This window comes from Podarcis muralis, chromosome 3 (genome assembly GCF_964188315.1).
Source record: "Podarcis muralis chromosome 3, rPodMur119.hap1.1, whole genome shotgun sequence".
In the NCBI taxonomy this organism is placed as follows: Eukaryota; Metazoa; Chordata; class Lepidosauria; order Squamata; family Lacertidae; genus Podarcis; species Podarcis muralis.
Genome location: NC_135657.1, coordinates 116,296,861 through 116,317,155, shown reverse-complemented (window position 1 = coordinate 116,317,155; position 20,295 = coordinate 116,296,861). Strand labels below are relative to the sequence as shown.

Below are 20,295 nucleotides of genomic sequence, written 5' to 3'. Positions count from 1 at the left end.
TTAGCCCAATATATCATTACCGATTTTACCTCCTCATCTTTAGTATGCCATTCCAATAATAATTTATACATTTTCGACAATATTTTTGTCTTACCATTCAATAAATCTATCTCAAATCTTGATCTTGTTGTTTCAAAACCATTTTTAATCCTCTTTAAACACTTCATTTATCTGATGATAATGCAACCAATCCCTCAATGATTCTTTTATTTCCTCAAACGTTTTTATTCCAACTGCTTTCCTTCCTCTATCACTACATCTCCGTAGGTGGCCCATTTTTCTTCCACATTTAATTTTTTAACTGCAATCGCTTCCAATGGCAAGAGCCACCATGGAGTTTTACGTTCTAATAGACTTTTATATGTATTCCACACCTCATAAATTGACTTTCTTGTGATGTGGTTCAGGAATCCTTTATGTATTTTTACCGTCTCATACCATAGATACATGTGCCATCCAAATCTGTTATTATATCCTTCCAGATCTAACAGATCTGTGTCAGCTGTAAGTCTTGTGCAGCCAGGCTCATGCTGACATTTCAATTTATCTCAGAAACAAGCCAGAAGAACAGCATTGGTGGAGCAGCTAGCTTTTATGTGCAAGGCCTCCCCTGAAATGCTAAATCACAGGGATTCATCTCTGTCTTTCTAGGCAACTGGCAAATACCAACCTGAAAAGGGAAGTCTTGCACTGCTTCCTGAAGGCCAGCCAAATAGTCCTTGGAAGACTATGGCAAGCAGGCCTTCTTGTCAAGAGAACCCTCTCCCCAGCTCCAACTCCCACTAGAGATGCATCTACAGAGAATTATTTGAAGCGTATGGACTCTGGTGTGCCCATGAGTGGCAGGGGCAAAGCCGCAAAAGGAAAACACTGAAAACAGGCTCACTTGATCTAGATGATACTGGTCAGGGTTAAACTGGTCGTGCAAATGTCCCCGGGTGCAAATTCTGTGGTGCTCACAGGATGGAGGAGATGCCAGTGTTCGCAAAGGCTGCTCCCTCTTCTGAGAAGAATTAGAGGAGCTGTCTGTAGCATTCTGTCAGTAACATAAATGGGAACAGGGAAGGTAAGTAACGCAGCTCCATTTCCATAGACAATCTGAGCGACAATCCAGATTTCTCCTTAGGCACTGGGGCCTATCCCCCGCCCCCCCAAATCACACTGCCGCCCTATAAACCTCTTTAGAAACACACATGTTTTTCATGAACAGCAACATGGTTTGAGAAACGTTGGTCTACAATATATATTTAATCTGCTCACAGAAAGGAAGTTGGGCAGTTCCTTGGGTTTTGCCTCGTCCGTTGGACACCACTTTGCTTTACAATAAAAATAACGTGTCTTGCGGCACTTGAAAGACTTTGGAAGTTATTGTGGCATAAGCTTTCATGGGCTGGAGTCCACATCATCAGATGCATGTGACGCAGCAGAGACTAACATGGCTACTCTCCCCCCCCCCCCGAAACTGCCTAGTCCAACACACACACACCGACCGCACAAAAAGAGTGGAACAAGTGCATATTTTTAACCACGTTTTAATCTAAAATACATGTAAGCTGGGGTCCGACCAACACTTGTGTGCCTCTTAAAAGTGGAATAGCGTTAAAAATACACACCCTGATTTGATTCTCTGTACTTATTTTGTACTCCTTGGGTAGTCATACTCAACTCCAGCTCTCAGGACTGGCTGGGAAAAATACAGAGCTATGTGACAAGACATGAAGATGCCACACTGACAAAACTGAGCTAGCCGATCAACATCAGTTTATTGTCTGCTGCAGCTTATGTGCAAGTGATTTTTTTTTAAATCTCCACATAGGTTCCCTTCAGGTAGATTAGCATCCTTGCCTACACCAGAGCAGAGAAATGGAACACCTATTGCATCCCCCTTGCCCCCCCCCCCTGACTGGTTACAAGGAGACCAGTATCTATGGAATAGTCTAAAATTATTTTATAAATAAATTCGCTGGCTGTTATCTTCCTTCCTTTCTTCTGAAAAAGGAGAAACTGGAGATCAATAAATGTTATGACACTTTACATAAAGCAAAGACGTATCTTGGAGGAATATTTTGGAAGTTTTAGTTGCATCAGCTGTTGGGTTCTATTTCAGTGGCTTTATCCAGTTAAAGTTAAGAGTAGATGATCATAACTGCAAATAAGTGACCCCATCTGACTTCTTAAAATATCGTTTCTGTCTGCTCTGAGAAGTCTCTGCCTGCAATAACCTTCCTTTCAACTCTTAAGCACAAGCTCATATGAATGCGCAGCTGAAGTCGTGAGGAATTTTTAAAAGCTGTAAATAGCAAAGTATGAATGTAAAGCATGTAGATCTGCATGAAATATTTATCACAAAATTTGCACTCAAATACTTCTATTTTAGACAAATAGAATATCTCACCTGTCATCTTATTCATTCTTGCATATAAATCTGGAGGGATGGACATCTGTCCCTGGAAAGTATTTTCTTTCCTCTTTCTGCATGGCTGCTCCCTATCTTGCTTGCCTTTAGCCCCCTATTTTGAATTTTATGACCAATTTGCAATTTGCTCCAACAGTTTATAAAACGATGTGGTGTTGTTGTTGTTGTTGCTGCTGCTGTTTAAAGTTCTGGTCTTTTATAGTTCTGGCAATTAAATGTTCAGAACTATATTTAAGAAGTCAAAACTACGACTTCATGATCCCAACCAGTTAAGAATTACTTGTCCACAGGCCTCCTGTGATGAATATTCATCATATTCTGCATCATGCAGAACAACCTCTTCTGGCACTGCTAACCGTCAAGCAAGCTAACAGTGGAAATATGTATATGCCAATGAAACAGTTAAGCCAGCCTTTGCCTGGGAAGCACCTAGGATATGAAGAATGGACCTACTCAGAGAAGGTAAAGGTAAAGGTACCCCTGCCCGTATGGGCCAGTCTTGACAGACTCTAGGGTTGTGTGCCCATCTCACTCTATAGGCCGGGGGCCAGCGCTGTCCGCAGACACTTCCGGGTCACGTGGCCAGCGTGACAAGCTGCATCTGGCGAGCCAGCGCAGCACACGGAAACGGCGTTTACCTTCCCGCTAGTAAGCGGTCCCTATTTATCTACTTGCACCCGGAGGTGCTTTCGAACTGCTAGGTTGGCAGGCGCTGGGACCGAAAGACGGGAGCGCACCCCGCCGCGGGGATTCGAACCGCCGACCTTTCGATCGGCAAGCCCTAGGCGCTGAGGCTTTTACCCACAGCGCCACCTGCGTCCCACTCAGAGAAGAATTCTCTAAATTAATGGGCGTGGCTATTAACTAAGGACCATTAATTTCAATGGGTCTACTCTGACTATAGCTTAGTTAGATTCAACCCACTAATCAGGAGAGGCTGATTTTTCTTCTTCCTCCCTCCCTCTATTTTACAACTGTTGCATTTCTCCCACTGCTTGGACTCTGGCTGACTAATTACATTTTTGTTTCAAATGCAATTAGAAGGAAAAGAACTTCAGTAAAAAAAACACATTAAGGAAACTGTGCACACTTTTAAAACTCCATGCCTATTTCCTAAAAATCAGAATAAATCAGAGCTCAGTATCAAATCTAAATAGGTCTTCTGGAAGTTGTAGAACAGAAATTTGGCATTTATCTGCCCTGTGGTCTTATAGCAGTTTCCCTGCCCTGAAGATGCTCCATGAAGATACCTGGGTCCAAGTCAGCCCTTGGTTGGAACTGCCTTTCCTCCTCTCCCAGCCTGGTTACCAAAGAGATAGGGAAGTCAGGAACAAACTCAGAGGCCAGCTGCAAATCTCCCTTCCCTCTGAATATTCATAGGAGCCTTGCCAGTGTCTCGCATTATAGGCTGCAAGGCAATTCTCTAATCCTTTTCACTTTGTTAACAGGAAGTTGTCAATCATCTTGTTGTCAGGCTGCCAGGGCCGACTTTCTCCAACCATGTTTACATGCCAAGCGTGGCCTGCCCAGTGCGTCACCTTTGGGGCAGAATGCAGGAACACACAAACATTTTTCAGGACTCTGTTTGTCACTCTGGGAATCCAACAAGATGCACATTCTTGTTTTCAAAAAGCATGCTGTTGAATTAAGACCTCTTCTCCCCACTGCACTCGCCATCCCAGTCAAAATCCTGTGTGAGTCAAACGGGTAAGAATGGCACATAAAAGCACAACACACTGTGCAGAATTTTATTTTCATCTCTAATAAGAATCCAGCTCTCAGGAATATCCTGGATCAAACTTTTATGAGTGACATATTGTGATGAACATCTGCAACCATATAGATCTATTGGAAGTGTCAAAATCCTTTCCAAGGATTATGTTGCTATGGGTTCAATGGAAGCTGCAGCTAGAAATTGTTTATTGCATATTTACACTAAGTTACTTTGCTATATAGACTAGGGCAATATATAACAAAAAGCTTAAGTTACATAATGGGGTTAAATTATTATGGGCAGGATTCAGCTAACGAATCCTGTCAGCTGAAGCCCTATGCAAGGGCTTCCACTAATGCAATGGGGCCTTCTCCCCTTCTCTTCCAGTAAGACCTCAAAACTGGCTTGGTGTGGTGGCTGGGTTTTAAAACCTCTGCAATAATGCATATTGGGATGCGGGTGGCGCTGTGGGCCTAGGACTTGCCGATCAGAAGGTTGGCGGTTCGAATCCCCGCAATGGGGTGAGCTCCCGTTGCTCAGTCCCTGCTCCTGCCAACCTAGCAGTTCGAAAGCACATCAAAGTGCAAGTAGATAAATAGGTACCACTCCAGCGGGAAGGTAAACAGCAATTCCGTGCGCTGCTCTGGTTCGACAGAAGCGGCTTAGTCATGCTGGCCACATGACCCAGAAGCTGTACGCCGGCTCCCTCGGCCAATAAAGCGAGATGAGTGCTGCAACCCCACGACTGGACCTAATGGTCAGGGGTCCCTTTACCTTTACATAATGCGTAGGGGATGAGGGAGGGATTTGGCAAGTCGAAACACTTGCCTTGATGGAATAATCAGCTTAGCGAGGCATTGAATTCCTCCCTATATATATTATTTTTAAGAGATTTTTAAACTGCCCTTAAGTAAAGCTATCAAGGCAGAGCAAAATCAGGACTAAATAAACATCAATTAAGGCTGGATGCACTCAACACTCTTATGAGCTTTGGAACAGGTGGGTCTTGTGCAGCATTGCGATTTCTGCCCCTTGACAAGCAGAGACACACACACACAGAGAACACACCTTGGGACTCCCTGACACAGCCTCTGCTGTAGCAGAGATAGGTGCAAGGGAGTTCTGGGAACATGACTGCGGTCCCTGGCTCCTGAGCACTTGTTGCATCTACAGGGAATGGATCTTCTACAAGAAGACAAGGGTGAAGGGCACAAGAAAGAGCAAGGAAGCCAGAACTGTGCAAGGCACAAGACCTCCAGTGCAGGGAAAAAAAACAGCAGCAGCAGCAGCAGCAGCAGTCTGGCTCATCAACAGAACAAGTTAGGAGGCGGGTGAGCTCCCGTTGTTCTGACCCAGCTCCTGCCAACCTAGCAATTCAAAAGCATATCAGTGCAAGTAGATAAATAGGTACCGCTGCAGCAGGAAGGTAAAGAGCGTTTCTGTGCGCTCTAGCACTCGTCGTTGTGTTCCGTTATGCCAGCAGCGGTTTAATCCTACTGGCCACATGACCCAGAAAGCTGTCTGTGGACAAATGCCGGCTCCCTCGGCCTGATGCGAGATGAGCGCCGCACCCCAGAGTCGCCTTCGACTGGACTTAACCATCCAGGAGTCCTTTAGCTTTACCTTACTCACTATTTCCAAATTCCACCAAAAAAGAAAGCTAAAAACGTCCCTGAGGGATGTGAAGGACAGATCAGCCCAAACAACTTTCTAATCACTGCATTCAGCAACGATGGCTCTGAAATTTTCTCTTTTTAGGCAAACCCTGATAAGGTTCTAAGGCACCCCTGGAACACCTGGAGGGCCAAGGTTGAGGAAGCCTGGCCTAACCATCCTATCTCAAACAGATTGGGGAAAAACAAACAAACATCTGCAGAAACCATTTTTTAATCCTCTTTTCCACCAGATGGTGTGAAGACATCATCATTATTGGAGGGTCTTGTTTCTTATTCAGATTGTCAATCTTCATAATTTTCAGGGTTCCCTTGTCCTCCCTAATCTACATTCTGGCGAAACAAACGAAAAATTGTTTTTACAAACTCAGCTGAGATGTTGTTTGGGAGAAAAAGGGAGAGCGGGTGGGGGTAGGGGATATATAAGCGCTGCTCTCCCTCTTGTGTGCATATTTTAATAGTGTGGCTGAAACATACTTGACACTCATCTGGGAGACCAAAGTAGGCCAAAGGTTTCATGGAGGAGGCAGCAGAAAGAGATCTGGTTTCTTCATTTCATGTTATTTATGCTGACTACGAAGAGAAAAGGATGCTTGAGTTGGTTAGCAGGATCTAAAGGTCCAGATAAATCTTTCCCATGTGCTATATATACTGCATTATGTATACGGAAAGTCACTTATAGCAAAGCTAAGACAGTTGTCAACAGGTGGGGTCAAGCATATGCCATAAAAACCTTTTGCTTCAGGCTCCACAACTCCCATGTTCTAAGTAGTCATCAACTACCATGAGGTGTGAATTGCCATGTTGTGTTTCAGAGGCCCTCTCCGTTACTGAAGTGGTGATAATCTTAATTGTGTGGTTTTGGGGGTTAACTAAACCCCTATTGGGGTGACTGAGTAAATCAAATATGCACATAAGATGACAGGCGGCATAGTGACCCCAGCAAATGCTGTACAGATCCATCAGTTGCTACTCTCCATGCCTATGGATCACTGGCCCAGGATGAGTTCTGCCTGTTTTGTCTTTGCCCATTTCCTTGGTGCCAGCAGGGGCAGTCCGTGCTAGTTGTTGCAAGGTCTTTTGAGTGTCACCAATTGTTCATCATTTGTATTATTCTCATTTTGGCACAAAAGTGCGCTCTCTCTCTCTCTCTCTCTCTCTCTCTCTCTGTGTGTGTGTGTGTGTGTGTGTGTTGGGGAACACAACTCACAGATTGTGCACAAGGACACACCTATCAGAAATCATAGGGAGGGAAATACAGTGGTGCCCCGCAAGACGAATGCCTCGCAAGACGGAAAACCCGCTAGACAAAAGGGTTTTCCGTTTTGGAGGTGCTTCGCAAAACGAATTTCCTATGGGCTTGCTTCGCAAGACGAAAATGTCTTGCGAGTTCCTGCAGGTTTCCCCCCCCCTTTTTCCCAAGCCGCTAAGCCGCTTATCAGCTGATCCGCTAAGCCGCTAAACAGCTGATCCGCTAAGCCGCTTAACAGCTGATCGCTAAGCCGCTTATCAGCTGATCCGCTAAGCCACTAAGCCGCTTATCAGCTGATCCGCTAAGCCACTAAGCCGCTTATCAGCTGATCCGCTAAGCCGCTAAACAGCTGATCCGCTAAGTCGCTTAACAGCTGATCGCTAAGCCGCTTATCAGCTGATCCGCTAAGCCACTAAGCCGCTTATCAGCTGATCTGCTAAGCCGCTAATCAGCTGATCCGCTAAGCCGCTAATAGCGCTAATCCGCTAATGGGCTTGCTTTGCAAGACGAAAAAACCGCAAGACGAAGAGACTCGCGGAACGGATTCTTTTCGTCTTGCAAGGCACCACTGTACTTCACATTGTGTGAAAAGTATAGAATTTGCAGCACCAAATGCAGTGGTGGCCACTAGTTTTAAATGCTTTAAAAGGACAATAGTCAAATTCATCAAATCAAAAGCAGTAGCACTGGTCGTGATGCCTGCACAGACCCATCAGGTTCAAAGGCAACATGCCACGGAGTATCACTGGCTGAAGAGGAATGGTGGCCGGACGGGGAGGTGACTGTCTTCCAACACGCTCTGGGTGTGGACTTCCCAAAAGCACGTCATTGATCACTGTGAGAAACAGGATGAACATTTGTCTGCTCTAGAAGGAAGCCATAAGCAAACCAGGCTGGGAACAGCCTGCCAAATAGAAGTGTGGAGAGAGCACAGGTCCACACAGAGATGCTAAGCCATAGGCTTAGGTAACCAAAGTTAACTTTCTTATTTGAACCCAACACTTATTCACCAAGGTTTGCTGTGGTATACACCATACTTTGCCGTCTATAAGACGCCCCCATGTATAAGTCTCCCCCTATTTTTGGGGACTCAAAGTTAAGAAAATGGGGGGATTGCCCAGGATTGTTGAGCTTTATTTAGGGGGGATTGCCAAAAATCACGCACGTGTCCCAAAATCCACCTCCCGTCTGTCCCATCCCAGCAGAAGCTGCCAGTCGCCTGCCCAACTGCAGGAGCATCAGCCAATCAACACCACCCATTGACGCAGCAACCAATCAAATGCACAACAGCCGCTGACAGCTGCGGCAGCAACCAATCAAACGTCCACCCTGTCCACTACCCATGTATAAGACGACCCCCCACTTTTTGGCATGATTTTTATAGAAAAAAACACAAGTCTTATACATGGAAAAGCACGGTAATTCTTGGTCAAAGTTAACCTTAGCATTAAGCATTAAACATTGTCTGCAAAACCAGAACCTCTAGTCGCAGCTCACAAGTTGCAGAGCCACAAGAGAAGCACAACTCAAAACTCAAAATAAATTGGGGGGGGGGGGGGAGAGAGAGAAAAACTATGCTGTGACATGGTCTGAGTGACTGCCTGTGAGATGCTCTGGCTTTAACCACAGTATATAATAAGCTATGATCAACATTAATTATGGTTACTGCACAAGTCCAGGCCTTTATCACAGGGCTGGAGAAATCACTATTCAGAAAGATGCAGAGCTGTGAAACACTCAATTTCTCAGTGGATTTTTTTTTTTTAAAGAATCCAGTCACACAGCCTTCCTGAACCTTGGGTCTCCAAAAGATAAAAGGTAAAGGTAAAGGTACCCCTGCCCGTACGGGCCAGTCTTGACAGACTCTGGGGTTGTGCGCCCATCTCACTCAAGAGGCCGGGGGCCAGCGCTGTCCGGAGACACTTCCAGGTCACGTGGCCAGCGTGACAAAGCTGCATCTGGCGAGCCAGTGCAGCACACGGAAACGCCGTTTACCTTCCCGCCAGTAAGCGGTCCCTATTTATCTACTTGCACCCGGGGGTGCTTTCAAACTGCTAGGTTGGCAGGCACTGGGACCGAACGACGGGAGCTCACCCTGCCGCGGGGATTCGAACCACCGACCTTTCGATCGGCAAGTCCTAGGCGCTGAGGCTTTTACCCACAGCACCACCCGCGTCCCCAAAAGATGTTGGGCCATAATTCCCTGCCACCACAAAACTACCGTATTAAAAGTCAGCAAGAGCCACGTGCTCTTTAAAGGGTGTGCAGCTCCTGCGGGCTTTTCTACGAGGTGGGGGAAGGACAGCCCATCAGTGACGGGCTGCCCTTCTCCCTCCTCGGGGGAAAAGCCCGCAAGAGCCGCATGGAGCTTGTGTGCGGCTCTTAGGGGCTTTTCCCGCCTGCATTCGTTCCATAAGACGCACACACATTTCCCCTTACTTTTTAGGAGGGATAAAGTGTGTCTTATGGAGTGAAAAATACGGTATTTGCATCCCTTCAAAAGGCTACACAGGAGGTTTACAAAGACCCCCATCTTCCAGAATCTGCATCTATGCTTTCAAGGACAGCAATGATAATCTGCACCGTCAGCTTTTCTTAGCTCCCTGAGATTGATTTCGGGATGGTCATCTTGGGAGGGTTCCGACAAGTTTTGCTATTTATTGTCCTGCTGCAATAAGGAGACAAAGCAAATATGGTAGTTGCAGCCTCATGTCACTTCCCTTCACCGCTGCACAGAATGAGTGGCTATGCAATAGAGAGAGCACATTACATCATGATTCAGTGGTACTTCCCAAAAGATGAACATTTATCCAAAGGGGAAAACAATCTGAGTGCAGAAAGTGGATTAATTAACTGGAAGCAAAGTGCAATTTCAGATTGCTGGCAAGCAAGATGCATTCTCAGTCAAGGCAAAAATGAACAACTGGCTTTACTCAGGTCGCCTCTGGAGAAGAGCAAGCATACAATGCGCAGAGGCTGGAGAAATTTATTTTCAAGCATATGGAAAACATTTGTGGATTGTAATGAGGCTCTGGAGTTAAGGTAACATTACATTACATTGCAGAGATGCCTCCTAAAGGGAAACTTCATCTTTGGAAAACACAAAGAACATAATTCAGCCACAGTAAAGACCTTTTAGCTCCCTTTGATTTCATTGGGGGGGGGGGGGGAGGAGAAGGGAGAGAGTTAAGTGCATAGTAAACATTCACTGGAAATCAATAGGGCTCATATATGTGCATTGACTTTACCATCTTCCAAATAAACAAAAAGCTTGTTGCCCTTTCTGGAGATATTGAGGTCTTTGTTCTTGGGCTGATTCAGGAAGAGAGCACCATCTCTGCACAGACTGCAAATTGCGTTTTAGGGGGGGGCAAAGATATACGCAGCTGATGTTTTAAGCAGGACAGACCTGATACAGATGTACGAAGGTATCTTTGCTGAATAATTTGCTATTAAATAGTATGCCATTCCAGCTCTCCTACAGCAAACTGCCCCCCCCCCACCTTCCATTCTTCCCTCTCCATCACAGAATCTATAAATCACTTCTGGCAGGTAGCTGGGAAGCAGCTGGTAATGATAGTTTTGCTCTGGAGGAGAGGAAGTCACCTTTTAACCCTGCCTGCTGTTGTTTGTCTTATAACTATGACAAAAGAACGGAGGAAAACAACATGCCAACTGTCACGGAGGATCTGGTCACACGCTGCAGGAAGCCCATTTCAGGCCCCCAACATTATCAAGCCTTTCAGGCTGAGGATGTTCATCCTCTCTAATCGAAAAGATTCGACTGCATGGGTCCTCGTCCCCTCTCCCCCCAAACTATCTCCACTATTTTCTTCTCATGCAAAAAGAAAAGTTCAGCAATACATTAGAGAGGCAGTCATGGTTTTCCACTGAAACAGAAATGTCAAAGAAATCTGTTCTTTCAACTTTCATCTCCTTATTTTAAAAATCTGCAGATACTTTCCGCAGTCCCCTCCTCTGCTTACATGACGGCAACCAGATTTTACATTGCTCCTTAAGAACAGACTTAAAACTGGGTCACACAAGAGGTTTTTTTTTGCTTACGGACCGGAGTGAGACTCTGCCTTCCCAGTGAACACACCTGTTCTGTTGTGAGAACTCTGCTTCAGCCAGCAAGAAGGTCTGAAACAGGGTATTGCAGAGGTGACTCTGCTGGATCCAAAGTTTGTTGGCTCACTTGACAGGCCCCTGGATTGGATCCCTAAACTGTGCCTTCCTGGAGGTGGCATAGTTATCGCTAGCCCTCTAGGATGCAAAGAACTGAACAGCAAGTCCCTGTTTCAGTTACTTAGCAAGAAAAGCAAGAAACAAAAATAGGGGCGGCATTATTATGATTTTTAACATGCACAGTATTTTACAGAGTACAATCATACCTCATGTTATGTTTGCTTCAGGTTGCGCGTTTTCAGGTTGCGTCCTGCGGCGACCCGGAAGTACCGGAAAGGGTTACTTCCGGGTTTTGCCACTCACGCATGCGCGCAAAATGACGTCACGTGCATGCGCAGAAGTGGCGAATTGCGACCCTCGTGTGCGCAGACGCGGGTTGCGTTCTTTTCAGGTTGCGAACGGGCCTCAGGAATGGATCCTGTTCGCAACCAGAGGTACCACTGTACAAGGCCCTTACAGTCTAAAAATTGCCACTGGGAAAACTGAGGAAGAGGGAAGTACAGTAATGTTTTGTTGTTGCAGTTTCAGGCTTAGGGAGCGATCCTTAATCTTTTATGCCCTTGTCACTTCCAGGCTGGGTTATTGTAATAAACTGTATGTATGGGCTTGTCCTTGAAGACAGTCCCCAAGCTTCAGTTGGTTCAGAATGCTGCAGCCGGACATCGCATTGTGCCAATTTTGTTTCGGCTTCATTGGCTACCTATTTGTCCCTGGCTCATTTCAAGGTGCTGGCTTTGGCCTTGGGACGAAATGGCCCTGGGACCAGTGTCTCTCAAGAATCACCTCTTCCAGTATAAACTTGCTCAAGACCTGTGCTCTGTTTTTGAGGCCTTCCTTGTTGCTTATTCACCAATGAAATGCATGGCTTGTGAGGTCAAGAGAGCGGGCCGTTCCAGCTCTGGCGGTCCCAGGAATAATTTATCCTGCCCCACTTCTGCCTATTCTTAAAAAGCCTTTGGATCAGGATTATTGCTTCTATCAGAACTTGTGCAGGTCTATACTAATGACGCTGTGTGTTTATAGTTAGTATTGTATTTTAACTTGCTCATTGATTTTTTATTTTTTGGTAACGTACTCTTGAGTATGATTTTTCACAGAAGGGTGGGAAAAGAGGTGCTGAAACAACAGAACAAAGAAATACATGTTCACATCAAATTTTGCCAGAGCCTCTTTGGACTCTGAGAATATCTTTCATTGTACTGATAGCAACCAGTCAGATACACGACAGCCTTTAGTGGAGAGCAACAAAGCTATTCAGAGGGCATAAAGCGCAATTCCTATTGAGAGATACTTACTGTAAAGACATCATCATCTCCAACTTCAGTCTCATTGTGGATTGTTGAGGACGAAGTTGTAGATCCTGAAAAGACATTTTAAAATGTACACTGTTTCTGTATGTAATTATCACAACCCACAACAAGCCAATTGACCGTGGTGCTAAGCTGTGCACATGTACAACTAGGGAATTTGCTTCGTTTTTGGCACATAAGTGTCTTATAAGTTATATATAAAGACTTGCCCATGTTTCAAAAGCCAACTGGAGATGAGGGATGGTGGAAGGTATGCGCCAGAAAATAGAAGAAAAGGGAAAAAAACTAAACGAAGAGCCCAGCTGCATGCTTAGAACGGACGTATATGTTCTCCTGGAATGTGGCCAATGTTTTTCCCCCTGCTTGTTTTTACAGAAGCAATTAATTTTATCTGAATATTCTTGGCAAGATCCATATTTGAAAATGGTAAAGGAAATTGTGTCAAAATAAGGGATAGTTATTCTATGTGGGTAAGAGAAGTAACTAAGAAAAAACTGCTTCAACAAATTTAAGTTTAGTTTTTTTAAATTGCTTAATCTGGTAGCATAAAATCCCAAACAATTCATTCAAGACAAACAACGATTAAGGCTGAAGTCACAGAAAGCTGCTTAAGAAGTCATGTGCTAGAATCATTTGAAACTTCATTCAATATGAGACTTTGTGAGTCAATTAATATTGCATTCATTTGTGGATTATTAGCTTCAAATATATAAATTCTTAGATCTTATAGAGATTGAAAGCTGAATAACTTGAATCACACCCTCCCTAAGAAATTGAAAGCTGACACAAAAGACTAAGATTTTGATTTAAGGAGTAGCTTATTTCAGTGAAAAATGTGTGAAATTCAGTCTTCAAGTTATGAAAACAACAACAAAGCGACTTAGAAACAAGAAACAGAGTCCCTGGGTGCTGGTTTTGTACCTTCCATGAGATCTTCAATGGCTTTTCTCACACCTCTATCAAATGCTCGTGCATCAGCAGGGCTTAGAAAAGTGAGCCCAAACTTTCTGTTGTCGACTTTCCAGTGATGAAATGTAGGGTTTGCTTTAGTGTAGACCAAGTCCTTCTTCACATAGCATTCCAATACCACCTGGGGTTCAAAATGGAAAGAGGTAAAAGGATGTTAACAAGTGAAGGCCGTGGGTTTGTTACTTTGGTTCATTACTGCCTCTCGCATCGTGAAAACATGTCTAGTCTCTATGCAATTGCTTTGGTGAGAGAAGCTCTCTTCACAGAATAGGTCAGCAAAAATAGCTTTGCAAGTGAAACCAAAATGTTTCAAACAGTTCCCGCTGGAATGACAAAGGAACACCATTACATTATACAGAGCCATAGCTGGGGTAGGTGGTGGGGGCTAGCTAGGTGTTTTGTCCCAGGTGAAGCCTCCAGAGGGGACCATTGAGGCTCCCAGTTTGTAAAACGTAAAGGTAAAGGAGCCCTGACCATTAGGTCCAGTCTGGGGTTGCGCCGCTCATCTCGCTTTACAGGCCAAGGGAGCCAGCGTTTGTCTGCAGACAGTTTTTCAGGGTCATGCGGCCAGCATGACTAAGCCACTTCTGGTGCAACGGAACACCAAAACCAGAGCAGTGCACGGAAACACCATTTACCTTCCCGCCGGAGCGGTACCTATTTATCTACTTGCACTTTGACGTGCTTTTGAACTGCTAGGTGGGCAGGAGCAGGGGCTGAGCAATGGGAGCTCACCCCGTCGCGGAGATTCGAACCGCCAACCTTCCAATTGGCAAGCTCTAGGCTCAGTGGTTTAGACCACAGCGCCACCCGTGTTGTGTATGCAAATGTTCATGGGGAGGGTACCAAACTGGGTCTTGGACCTGGGTGAAATGAAGCCTAGTTTTGCCCCTGACATTATACACTACCATTGCACACCTGGGCCAAACAGATTCCAAAACTTAAACGGAGCTACCCAACTCCCTTTGCAAAATGTGCACCTTTGTCTTGCTTAGCATAAAAACCAAGAAGTTACCCTAGAAGACAAATGTAACAATAAAGTACAATTATAGTACCGTTAATAAGGATATGCAAATTTTGTGCATAATGAAATCAAATATATGCAGATAACGCGTGCACACTTTAACTTGTCACACCCACTCTAACTTGTCTTTGGTCCAAATCTCCACTTGGCACAGTCGCTGAGCAAGCTTCGCCTAGTGGCTCTAACCAACATCACAGGGTTTCTATGAGGATTAAATGGCAGCGACCCCACGTACAGGGGCTCCAAGCTTCTTGGAGATTACAAAAAAGTGTGTTCTGCAAGCGTGTTGGTGCTATGGGTGCGCCCTGTTAAGTTTCTGCTCATGGGACATTTTATTGTTTTAAATTTGATGTGCCTATGCAGGGAGAGCCGCTGTTGTGTTCTCAGTAGCCAGCCTTTTATCAAACAGTGGCCCAGGGTAGGTGTATTTATCATATTTCACAGCCCAAACCCCTTCTATGAAGTCAGGATGTATAATAAAGATAGCAGCAAGAGGTCCGTGGTTATAGGGCACATTCTTAGATGTGGCCAGATAAAAAGGTAAAGGTAAAGGTACCCCTGCCCGTATGGGCCAGTCTTGACAGACTCTGGGGTTGTGCGCCCATCTCACTTAAGAGGCCAGGGGCCAGCGCTGTCCGGAGACACTTCCGGGTCACGTGGCCACACGGAAACGCTGTTTACCTTCCCACCAGTATGCGGTCCCTATTTATCTACTTGCACCTGGGGGTGCTTTCGAACTGCTAGGTTGGCAGGCGCTGGGACCGAGCAACGGGAGCGCACCCCGCCGCGGGGATTCAAACTGCCGACCTTTTGATCGGCAAGCCCTAGGCGCTGAGGCTTTTACCCACAGCGCCACCCGCGTCCCTCAGTGTGGCCAGATATATACATACTAATAGTGAACCAGTTCTCCAGAAGTAGCCAGAACACCACCATCTATGCACAAGAGGGGGGGGGGGAGGTTTTTATCACCCAAATTTCTGCAGAATGACCAAAAAACCCTAGACAGAGAAGGACAAAATAAGGACTGAGCGTGCTCCCTGGGCATGGAGCACTGAGTGTCTGGGTGAGGAAAGAGGATGGAATGGAGTGTCGTGGAGAAGAGCATGGCTGGCCAAAATTCAGAACAAGGGCATGCCGTATACTGCAACATTTTGTTGCAGATCCAACTTTTATCACATAAAGCCAAAATGTGTTTAAGTGATGTTGGGCCAACAACTTCTGAAAACAAGAATTTGGTAAGGATTTACGTCACAGGTCATCCGCTGGCCATCGCTGGTTGGGCTAAATCTGTAGGTGGAACCTACATCTGGTAGCTAGCTGATTCGTTCTTGCAGCTTCATGATTTAAATGTGAACCCCCCCCCCTTCCCCGTTTTATTTTGTGCAAAGAATCAGGAACTCTTGGTTCTATAAACAGCCATGGTAAGGAGCAAAGTGTCAATCCGCAAGATAAATTACCCTTGCATTTTTGCTCTGCCAGCCCATACCTCAAGCAGAAGGTGGCATAAATAATTCATTGCCATTTTAAAAGCTTGAATTACTCAGTACAACGTGACTGGCTTTTTCTATTCTTTATTCTACAATCTGCGATGCTACAGGATTTTGGCAGGGTGGAGGAAAAGTGTCAGTTTCACTTCTTTGAATAAGAAGGTGTTAACTGCATAAAAATGGAGGTTTTAAAACATTAATGTGCAGCTGCTATTTTGGGGAGAACATAGATTGTGTTGCTTTGAAGTAGGAGGAGGGGTTTCTGCCTGATGGGTCATGTATGGTCTTGTGAAATGCTAAGAAAGCTGTGGAGGCGGGGGAAGGAAGGGGAAGCAAATACGGAATTAGATTAAATTACCAGCTTGTCTTTTTGCCTTTCTCCGTGGATCAGAAACCCACTTCTTCCATTGCCCTCTGAGCACATGACCTTGCAGACACCAACTCTACTGAGACCGCCTCCTTCTTGCGGCAACCATCCTCCAGTGGAGTCATCTCGGGTCATAACCACAGCTTTGACTCTCACAATATAGCTGTCACTGAAACAGACAACAAGAACAAGAGACCGTTAGATCAGGCAGCGCAGTTCACAAATATTAGCATCCACTTATCAGAATCCATGGGGGTGAAACCAGCCAGCTTCTGCAGATGAAGCCGCTCACAGTGCTCTCTGATATAATAGACAGATACCAGGACCCTCTCATGCTCCAATAAGCCAAAGTGGTTGATTCATACACATGAAGGGAAGTTCATGTTGAAGTTAAATCCTGCGAAGACAGAGGTCCTCTGGCTGGGGCGGGACGATATGGGATCGAGGGGGCAACTCCCATCTCTTGCGGGGGTGCAATTGGTGCCAGCACCGTCCGTTAAGAGTCTGGGTGTAATCTTCGATACCTCCCTCTCTATGGAGGCGCAGATTGCAGCTATAACAAAGGCGGCATTTTTCCATCTCCGCCAAGCTAAGCAGTTGGCTCCTTACCTCTCTCGCCCTGACCTAGCCACTGTGATCCATGCGACGGTCACCTCCAGACTGGATTATTGTAACTCGCTCTACGTGGGGCTGCCCTTGAGACTGACCCAGAAACTCCAGCGGGTGCAGAATGCCGCAGCGAGACTCCTTACGGGGTCCTCGCTGCGAGATCACATTCACCCGGTGCTATACCACCTGCACTGGCTCCCGGTGGAGTATAGGATCAAGTTTAAGGTGCTGGTTTTAACCTTTAAAGCCCTATACGGCCTAGGACCCTCGTACCTACGGGACCGCCTCTCCTGGTATGCCCCACAGAGAAACCTACGGTCTGTAAATAAAAACATCCTCAAGGTCCCAGGCCTCAGAGAGGTTAGGCTGGCCTCAACTAGAGCCAGGGCCTTCTCGGCTGCAGCTCCAATCTGGTGGAATGCTCTGTCACAAGAGACTAGGGCCCTGCGGGACCTGACATCTTTCCGCAGGGCCTGCAAGACAGAGTTGTTCCACCAGGCCTTTGGTCAGGGCGCAGCCTGACTCCCTCCTCTGGCAACCTGCACAGTATTTTGGTTGCCATCAATTTGATTTTAATTAATTTTTATAATGAAATATTTTAGAATGTGTGATTATTCAACTATTTGGTTATTTGATTGTTGTTAGCCGCCCTGAGCCCAGCTTCGGCTGGGGAGGGCGGGATATAAATAAAATTTATTATTATTATTATTATTATTATTCTTACTCTGTGAAGGAGAAATGAAAATCTCAAATATTTTGGTTTTGAATAATCAAGAGTTTGTCTTCAGAAATTGGTGTGTGCAGTGAAAGTGTTCCATCTTCATGTTTCATTCTGAAACATTATTTTTCATCTTACACATACATTTTGGAGGTAATAATGTATTGCCCACAAAAGCTTGTGCCACAAAAATGAGCCTGTGTTTCAACAGTCTTGTGGCAGCTTAGGCAGATGTGAACTTTTTGGGTTAAGAATCAACTGGTGGCGATTGGAAATATGTAATTAACCTGAGGGGATTATGAAGGAACAATTTGACTAGAGGCTGAGTTGGAGCAACAAGAAGCCTAGTGCCATAAATTCTAGGGTCACCATAGGTTCCAACTGCATCCATCCACTAGTCTGCCTCCTTTTCCCCCCTGACTGGATTACTGCGCCCAGTGGCGTCACCACTCAGTGGTCGTAAAAGACAACTGAACTTTGGAACATGGAATATACGGACTTTGTTGGATAACACAAATACAGTGGTGCCTCGCAAGACGAAATTAATCCGTTCCGCGAGTCTCTTCGTCTTGCGGTTTTTTCGTCTTGCGAAGCACGGCTATTAACGGCTTAGCGGCTTTAAGAAAAAGGAAACAAACTCGCAAGAACTCGCAAGATGTTTTTGTCTTGCAAAGCAAGCCCATAGGGAAATTCGTCTTGCGAAGCACCTCAAAAAATGAAAAACCCTTTCGTCTAGCGAGTTTTTCGTCTTGCGAGGCATTCGTCTTGCGGGGCACCACTGTAATGAGCATCCTGAATGCACAACTGCCATCATTGCAAGAGAGTTGCAACACATTAACATTGATATTGCAGCACTTCAAAGAAACTCGAAGAGCAGGAGAGGGACAACTGAAGGAAGAAAAAGGAGGCTACACATTCTTCTAGAAAGAGATCGTTGAATACATGGAGTAGGCTTTGCTATCAAAAACAATCTTGTGAAGCTCCTGTCAGAAGTCCCTACAGGCATTAATGAGCGACTTTCAACCCTTCAAATAAAACTCGCCAAAAACCAGAAGGCCACTATTCTAAGAGCTTATGCACCAACACTGGATGCCAATGGAGACATTTTTTACTCTCAGCTGGATACCATCCTATCAGAGATTCCAAAGGAGGATAAAATTATCCTCCTGGGTGATTTTAATGCCAGAATTGGGTGAGATTTCGAAAAGAAGGAATTGGCAACAGCAACCAGAACAAAGTCTTACTTTTGACTGTATGTGCAGTGAACAACCTTGTTATTGCCAAAATACTCTTTCAACAAAAGAATAAATTTAGAACATCATGGAGGCATCCTCAGTTGAACCACTGGGAACTCTTAGACTATGTTATTGTCCGTGCTAAAGACCGTCATGATGTGCTCCCTACCAGAGCTATGACAAGTGCCAACAACTGCTGGACAGATCACAGATTAAGATGTTCCATGATGGCTATCAAGATTCTACCTCAACGCAGGCTTCAGAAGGAAACCAAGGCACAAAATGAACACTCAAGCCCTTCAAGATCCTATTAAGCGGGACTGCTTCCAAACGACTCTTAAGGACCATCTGCTTTCAGAATTCCCTGAAAACATCGAGGAACACTGGATCAAGCTAAAAACATCCATTACTGCAACCTGTGAACAAACTATTGGATACCAAACCAAGAAACACCAGGACAGGTTTGATGAGAATGACAGTGAGATGGAATGCATTATTGACAAGAAAAGGAAGGCCTTTCAGATCTGGCAAAGAGAAATAAACTGTACCACTATGAAGAAAACCTAAGCCAATGCTAAGGCTGAGGTTCAAAGAAGAACCAGAGAACTAAAGAACACCTGGTAGATAAAAAAACCCTCAAGAGATCCAGCACTTAGCAAACACTCATGATGCATAGTTTCTTTAAAGCCACAAAGACCATCTATGGGCCAATAAAACATGGCATATACCCCCTACGCTCAACCAATGGTACCACACTTCTAAAAGAAAAAGAAACTATTGCACTGCGCTGGAAAGAACATTACCAGCATCTCCTTAACCGCAACTCCCCGGTAGCTGCTGAGGTCCTCTCACAAATTCCGCAAAAACAAATTAGAGATGAGCTTGCAGTACCTCCAAATCTGGGAGAATTGTGTACAGCTATTAACCAAATGAAAAACTACAAAGCCAGCGGACCTGTTGGGATACCTGCCGAAGCCTTCAAAGTGGACGGAAATGAACTTACACAACAAATTCACAAGCTCATGGAAAAAAATCTGGGAAAGAGAAGAAATCCCAGCAGACTTTAGAGATGCCAAATTTATCAATCCCTCTTTAAAAAGGCGATAGAACAGATTGTGGAAATTATCAAGGCATCTCTTTATTAGATGCGGCCAGCAAAACTCTTACAAGGATCTTAGCAAACTGTCTTCTAACAATATCCAAGGCTACCCTTCCTGGATCCCAAAATGGTTTCCGACCTTCTAGGGCAGGGGTCTGCAACCTTTAACACAAAAAGAGCCACTTGGACCCGTTTTTGAAGAAAAAACAACAACTGGGAGCCGCAAAACCATTG

At 45.2% G+C, this 20,295-nt stretch overlaps 1 protein-coding gene across 4 annotated transcripts in view; it reads right to left on the bottom strand.

The window, feature by feature from the left end:
• Positions 1 to 20,295, bottom strand: part of SPRED2 (sprouty related EVH1 domain containing 2) — an 87,609-nt gene that overhangs the window by 6,581 nt on the left and 60,733 nt on the right. For 3 of the 4 annotated variants that reach the window (XM_028722040.2, XM_028722042.2, XM_028722039.2), the window contains 4 exons: positions 16,392 to 16,569; positions 13,475 to 13,643; positions 12,539 to 12,603; positions 887 to 1,036 (listed from right to left, as the gene is read on the bottom strand). In XM_028722040.2, coding sequence (XP_028577873.2) covers positions 887 to 1,036; positions 12,539 to 12,603; positions 13,475 to 13,643; positions 16,392 to 16,535 — 528 coding nt within the window. In that variant the 5' untranslated portion in view covers positions 16,536 to 16,569. The remainder of the gene's footprint in view (positions 1 to 886; positions 1,037 to 12,538; positions 12,604 to 13,474; positions 13,644 to 16,391; positions 16,570 to 20,295) is intronic. The other variant, XM_028722041.2, reaches the window with a different exon arrangement.